At 62.4% G+C, this 7342-nt stretch overlaps 1 protein-coding gene across 1 annotated transcript; it reads right to left on the reverse strand.

Annotated features, from left to right (window-relative positions):
- Positions 1-1502: 1502 nt before the first annotated feature.
- Positions 1503-5552, reverse strand: MYCL (MYCL proto-oncogene, bHLH transcription factor). The gene is made up of 2 exons (XM_048968741.1): positions 4957-5552; positions 1503-3225 (listed from the first exon to the last, which is right to left on the reverse strand). Exons 1-2 carry the CDS (start codon positions 5444-5446, stop codon positions 2669-2671), a joined length of 1047 nt encoding a protein of 348 aa, XP_048824698.1. The 5' UTR covers positions 5447-5552; the 3' UTR covers positions 1503-2668.
- Positions 5553-7342: the final 1790 nt, after the last annotated feature.

The following is a 7342-nucleotide window of genomic DNA, read 5'->3' on the forward strand; positions in this document are numbered from 1 at the left end:
CGGGCCGCGGTCCCGGCCGTACCCCGTCGTGTCCCGGGCTCCCGGCCGCAGCCCGCCCGCGTCCCAGCGCTGATCCCGGCCGCGCTCCGGGTCCCGGTCCCGGTTCCGTTGCCGGCCCCTTTTGATCTTCCGCGGGCCAGCTGGAGCTGAATTGTGCCCCAAAGCGCCCGGCGGGGAAAGGAGGGGGGGCAAGACGGGGTGGGAAGGACGCCGTTACCGTGGCAACGGGGCAGAAGAGCCGAGGCTGTTGCCATGGCAACAGAGAGGAGCCCGTTGCCGTGGCAACCGCGGCGGCCTCCTCCCAAAGGCAGAGGCAGACTCGTCACCGTGGCGACGCGGGAGATGGGGAGCCGAGGCTGTCGCCGTGGCAACAGAGAAGAGCTAGGGATGGGGGGGGTTGTTGCCATGGTGACGGCGGGGGGGGGGGTTGGTTATCCCGGCGGCGCCGCTCCCCTGCGACACGGATCCTTCCAGCAACGGGAGCGGGGTGCTGCGGGTGGGGGCTCAAAACATCTGCTGTTGGAGGTGCAAGATGGCAGCGGGCACAGCTGACACTCCTGAAATGCAGAGCGAGCAGTTGGGGACAGGAGGGCTGCGCGGTCATGTTGTGCACTTAGCAGTGCCGTTTTCACATCTCATACTATGCCAGCGAAAGGGCAGACATCTGCTTTAGGAACTGGGAGTGTTTGGGTAGGTACTTACTTATGGACATGGGTTTTAAGCAGGGGAACTGAAAGGTGCGTGCAAAACTGCCACTGCTCCTCCACTGCTGATGGTCAGCTCACGCCACGGGAGCCGTGAAAAAGAAGTGAAGTCTGTAACATCCCACATCCTTTAGCATGAGAGGAAAAAGTCCGCCTTTCCACAAACCTCATTGAAATGGCCAGCCTGCGCACAACAAAACCGCGGGGCCGGGGACATGCAGGCTTTGTTTCCTGCTTGCCGGCGAGGTGTCAGATTTAGGTCACCCTGCCCCATGTTTAAGCTGTGATTCCTGTGAGCCGCTCCTAATGCAGCTCTGAAGCGCTTTGACACAGCGCAACACAGCGTGCAGAAAGCGTGAAATATTGCAGGGAGCAGGGATGTGTGAGACCCTGCACAGGAGCACTGCTGCTTCAGCCTGGCTGCCTGGGGTGAGCGCTGCTCTGCTTGGCAGCAACAGGACTCTGCATCCCTCCCACTCGGAGTGAGATTTCTGCTGCCACTATGAATGAAACCCAAAAGCACTGAGTTCAGGGAAGGGGGGGAGAGTACATGTATATGTATAATTTAATCCACGCGGCAGATATGGCTGCACAAAGTTCCCCTTGAAGCAGGCAGATTGCATTCTCCCCCACCCAGCTATAGGGTTACTGGCAGCCCCCATGGAAGGCAGCAAGCCACAGAATGCCCCGAGCCCATTAATGGAGTGTTTGGTTACACCAAGGCCCCTCGGAGCCCTGCACAGACTCTGTCCCCTGTGCCAATAAACCCACTTAAAGGGAGGAAAAATAATCCAGGTGATTCATCAGCTGTACCCACTCACATTTCAATTGCTGGGACAAAGAACACAGCCCTGGTGCAGGGTGCATTCACTCCTGCTTGGGCCCTGAGCACCCCAGACAGCCCAAAACAGCAGCCAGGCTGCTGGCCCCTCCACCTCCCCTTTGCAGAGCATTGAAGTGCGATGAATGGAATCCCACAATGAACGGAAACCCACAGCCACCCACATGGAAAATGCCAACCCAGGCCGTCTTTGCAACTTATTTATTTATGAAGTGTGAGGTAATGAAGAAAGTGCTAAATCCAACCACAGTGTTAACTAATGGTTCTCAGCAGGTCAGCAGAGCCATCCCTGCCAGCACCTCAGGGTGTTCCCTCCAGCCCGAATCCTGCACCACCTGAAGCATTGCTGGGGGCTTCAGGCAGCTGTGGGCACAAAGGGGTGGCGGCAGGGTTGGGGGGGAAAACAAGGAGAACCCGTTACTGCAAACGGGTGGGTTGGAGAGCTGCGAGGTGGGAACCAGCCTCTGCCAGGACTCGGCTCAAGGTTCCAGCAGGAATCAGCTCCTTCCTGATCTCCCTAAAGTGCAGCAGGATGGAGCCTTCCAACAGCAGAAGCTCCCCACCCCCTCCAAAAAAAAAAAAAAAAAAAAAAAGTTTTTTTATATAAAAAAGCAAACTCTTTACCAATACTTCTCAAAAAGTGGTACAAAAATACAGTATAAAAACACAGCCTCCAGTATAAGACTCGCAGTTACAGCAGCAGTTTCTAGAACACAAAGTCCAACACAAACTACTGCATGAAGTGGTAAGAAAGTGAGGGACAGCCTCACCGAGCCAAGGGAGCAGGGGATGGCCTGCAGGGCACCGCTCAGGTCAGGGTCACACGTCCCCATCGCCGTCCCTGCTGGAACCCATCCCAACATGAGCCACACAGCGCACCCCACTGCAGCAGTCAATGGGGGCGTCCTGGGATGGACGCGTGGGGCGGCTCCTGCAGTGCTGGTGGTGGATAACAGCTGCAGGACAAGCAGCATGGCAAGACGCAGCGAGCCCCTGGGCTGAAGTCACCGAGCAGCGTGGAGCCACCGCCCCCGGCAGCAAGGGTTCAACAACCAAAGATCAAAAATGTGCAAATCGAGAGGGAACCGTGGGGCTGCGGGGCCAGGGTGCAGGCAGGTCCATGCTAGAGCCCCTTGAGCTGCGCGATCTGTCTGAGCAGCTGCATCTGCCGCAGCCGCAGCTGCCGCTTCTCGGCTGCCATCCTCCGCTCGGCGCTGATGAGCGACTGCAGGTACTCGGAGGATTTGCTCAGGATCACCACCTTGGGTGTCTTGGGGCAGCTGGCCAGCCCAGGCACCTGGTCCCGCAGCGCCAGGAAGCGTGAGCGCAGGTCATTGCGCCGCTTGCGCTCCAGGTAGTTGTGGTTTTTCCTCTTGGCCACATCTTCGCTGTCAGAGCCGGGGGCAGCTTTTGGCAGAGCGGGGTCAGGCAGCGCGTGGGAGGGGGCGAGGGGTTCCGCAGTGCTCAGCAGCTCTTCCTCGTCCTGATGCAGGGATTTGGGCTGGGCACAGGTGTCTGGCGGTGAACGGGCAGCGTAGTTGTGCTGCTGCTGATGGATGGAGATGTGGAAGCGCTTCATGCAGGGGTCCAGGGGGTCAGCACGCAGGGTGATAGTGACCGGCTTCCGCAGGCTGAGCGATTGCCTCTTCTCCACCGTCACCACATCGATCTCTTCGCCCTCTGTTCACAACGGACATGGAAAAAACAATCCCCATTATCTGAGAGCCCCTCAGCCCCTGTATCTCCCTGCAGCCTTGGCCCCATTCCCCGCTGCCGTACCCCGAAGTTTCTCATGCTCTGCAAAGCCACTCCATGACCTCCACAAGGTATCTGTGTGATTTTAAATGCTCTTTCAACACTACCAGGCAGATTTCCCTCCACAGACACATGTGCAGACCCCCCCCAAAACCAGGCCGGGCCTTCACTGTTGCCCTAGGAGTAACACATGTCCTGGGCAAAGCAGCAACAGGCAATGCCCGAGCCCACCCGCCTGGGGAAGGGAGGGGAAGAGCTGAACCCGGAGACCAGGGAGAGGCTTTGACTCCAAAGACTGTCCCTGCTCCGACGAGTTCATGGTCCATTGGAATTGTAAATGAGGGACATGGGGGCAAAGCCGCCCTTTGTTCCCCCGACCCATTCCACACTCGGTGACTTGTTACTTTTCACAAGTGACAAACCCCATTGAGAGCCCGGCCCGACGCCCATCCCCCCATTCAGCCCAGGCTGCGGGGACAGAGGTGACAGTCCTTCTGAATCCCTGAGGGCAGTGGGGGAGGGAGAGACAGCACTGCAAGATCCAAATAATTCAAAGCCGCTAAACCACTGTGTGCCCGGTGCCACCGCAGCTGACCCCACAAAGCTCAGCGGGGCGAAGGCTGGGGACAGTGAGGCGGTCCCACTTCGCACGCGCTGCTGTTGCTCTTGCCTTAGCAGAGCAATGCCACCTTTTCCATCTCTCTTCTCTGGCTCTGAAGCCAGGTCCTGAGGTGCTCGGTGCAGCATCATCGGCCCCCGGGGCACAGCCTCGGCTCGGCCCTTCGCCAGCCTCCCCCGGTAGCCGAGCTGCGGGCCGGAATGCGACATTCACCACTGTCACAACGCGGCCGGTCTCAACCACGTGCGTACACAACTCCCGCCGCCGTCCATTACTGAAAGCCGGACCGTAGGGCCCACCCCCGGGGGCCTCTCATTGGCCACCTGGAGGAGCAGCACCACCTCGCTCGGTTCCCGTTGGCCCGCGGCGCTGCCCATCCACTCGGCCACTCTCATTGTTTGCAATCTGTTGCTTTTTGTTCGCGCCCACGTGGCGCGACAGAACCCGACCCGGGACCCCCGGCCGCCCCAGCCCCGCGGATCCGGGTTAAGCCTCTTACGCCCGCGACCTGCTTACCGCGCCCGGGCTGCTAATGGCATTAAGCGCCCGGCCCTCGCCGTGACTCACCGGCCGGCAGATTTATTAATGGGGTCACGGCCCCGCGTCAGCACTTCCCGGCGGCCGTGAGCCCGGGAATGGGAACTGGTGTGGGGCGGGGGACTGCGAAGCCCCGAAAACCCGCGACCCGGGGAGGAGCTGTGCCCGGCGGGGGTCAGCGCGGGCGGACGGGAGCTGCCCCGAGGGGTGGGCATAGCCCCCGCAGCGCTGCGTCCGCTGCCGTCGGTGATGTTCCGCCTGCTCCGGGCCCCCCCCGGAGATGCTCCGCTTTTTGTCCCGAGGATGCGAGGCAGCGCTCGAGGTTCCGAGCCAGCAGCAGTGCTGAAAAGCTTGGGAAAAAGGCACGAGCGTCCCCCACCCCATCCTCACGGGGGACAGAGCCGTCCCCAGGAGGCAGCGTCGCGTCCCCTTTGTTGGCGCTGGGCCGCCCAAAAGGCTCTGCTCCGCACTCGGTGCCCCCGCACCGGACGCGCCCTTACCGGAATCGCTTTGGCCCTCCGACCCCGAGGACGGGGGCACTTTGCTCTCGGCCAGGGGACACAGGAACACGGCGGCGGGGTCCACGCAGTCACTCACAGAGCTGCCGAACCCCAGATCGGGGCCGAAGGACGGTTTGTGCGGCGCTGCCCGCGGAGTTCCCGTGGAAAGTTTCTCCGTCATCGCCTTCTCCAGCCGTTCCCGGGCCGAGAAGCCGCTCCACATGCAGTCCCGCAGAATGAAGGCACTCAGGTTGCCGAAGAGCTGCCCAGTGCCGATAAGATACTCGGGTTCGTCGGGCAGACAGCAGCGCGGGGGGCATCCCCGCTCCTCCGCCGCAGAGCAGCCCGGCCGCTCCCCGAGGGGCGAGAGAGGTGGTGTGGGGACGAGCTCGAACTTCTTCCAGATGTCCTCGCTGGGAGCCGTGGAGCGGTGAAAATCCTCCCCCGCGTCGTGGTCGTAGAAGTAGTGTTGGTACGCGTCCCGCTCCATGGCTGCATGGGGGGCCCACAGCCTGGGGGCGGCGGGGCCGGGAGTAGCCGCCTCCTCCGCGCCCCCACCGCGCCCCCCTCGCCCGGCGCTGTGGGTGGCGACGGCGGCTCGGAACGGAGACGCGGGCGCATTGTTCCCCCCTCTCTTATAGCCTATGTGAGACCGCCGGCCCGCCCCGCTCCCAATCGGCGCCTCCATATTTGCATAAGGGGTGTGGCCTGTCCTGTCGCCCCGCCCCCCTCCTCCCCCCCGGGGGGGCTCAGCGCGGGGGATGCTGCGGCCCTGCCTCAGTTTCCCCCCGTGCGGGGCGCGGAGTCGGCCCGTGGCGGCCCCGGGGCGCTGCAGCCGGCGGAGCTCCCACTGCCTCCGTGTACCGGGCGGAGAAAAGCTTCATTTGATTGTCAAATTCTTCCCATTAACGCGGATTTGCACATTCCCAACTAAATCACCTGCGCGGAGCGAGCGTGAGAATGGGGAAACCGAGAGCATCGGACTCAGCACCCCAGAGCATCCATTTCTCTGCGTCCCAGTGCACCTCAGCCGCATGGAAACGTCGCGGTTTGAGGAGCCCCATCCACAAGCACGGAGGAGCTGGGACCTCTGCAAGGCGGATTTTGACTGAGGACACCCAGGCCCCGCTGGCAGCATGCAGCTGTGCGTGGGAGACGTTGGTTTATGGAGATGTGAGCTTCACCGTCCGGCTGCACACGAGGAATGAAGTGTGCACAGACAGGGCACAGATGCTGCCTGGGGACGTCCGAGGGGGCCACAGCGCTGAGGCCAGCAGAGCCCTACCTGTGCACTCAGTTCCTATCCTTGGCACTTTGCATTTCACTGCTGCCAAGTTCTTTCTAAGAAGGGTAATAAACGTTGTGGAAATGCTGCCAGGCTCTGCTCGAGCTCTAACGACCGTTACAAAGTCCACCTGGGATGTGCAGCTCCAATCAGCAGCGCTGGGAGCCGGGGGGCTGAGTCCCTGAGCCCCCGCCCAGGATGAGCAGCCTCGTCCAGGATGCACCCATCCCCAGCCCCGTCCCTGTTCCATCCCCGTTCCATTCCATCCCACCCCCACCCCGCCGCACCGCCCCGGGCTCCGGCTGCTCTCAGCCGCGGGCTCCGCACGCCACCTGCCGGGCGCGGAGCTGACGGGGCCGAGATGCGCCTCTCCGTGCCGAGTTCCAACTGCGGCCCCGAGCGCGCGGTGCCCCGCGGTCACCGGGAGGGTCAGTGCCCCCTGAGCGCCCCGTTCCCACCCGCAGGACCGTCTCTGCCGCCGGCTGAGCCGATGCGGGGCTCTCGGCCGCGGCTCCTTGCCTTCCCCGAGGCCTCTGGACCTCTCCAGCTTTTCCCAAGGTGCGGCAAGAGTTTGCCCCGTTCTCAAGGAGCTCCGGATGTTTCGAGGGTATGAGAGGACCGCCGAAAGGGGCTGGAGCAGCCGCGCAGCCCTTTAATCTCAGTAAAGAGCGCATGAGAGCTGTTCCTCGTGGGCTGTGCAAACAGAAGTGGGTGCCCAGAAGGGGGGTGCCTGGCGACGCAGCACTGCAGGTGGCTTCCCGGGGCTGGACAGACGCCCAGCCGTGCTCCCTTTGCAGGGGCTGCATTGCAGGGGCTTCATCACAGGAGCGGCTGGCACAGCTCCAGGGTGGCACGAGGCAGTCCCCAGCCAGTGGTGCCCTTTGGATCCCCGCTGACAGCAGGGCTGGACTTTGTTCTGGCCCCAGTGCTCCCATCAGTGCATCCTGAAGGGTGTCCCAGAGCTCCCCAGGCTGCTCCCCGCCTCTGGCCATTCCCATCCTGCAGCAGCTCCCCTGTCATCCCCGTGGGGCTCCTGGGCTGAGTCCCCACACCAACCCGCATCTGCATCTTGTCCCCCACCCCCCATTGCAACATTCTGCC

This window comes from Lagopus muta, chromosome 23 (assembly GCF_023343835.1).
Source record: "Lagopus muta isolate bLagMut1 chromosome 23, bLagMut1 primary, whole genome shotgun sequence".
Lineage (NCBI taxonomy): Eukaryota > Metazoa > Chordata > Aves > Galliformes > Phasianidae > Lagopus > Lagopus muta.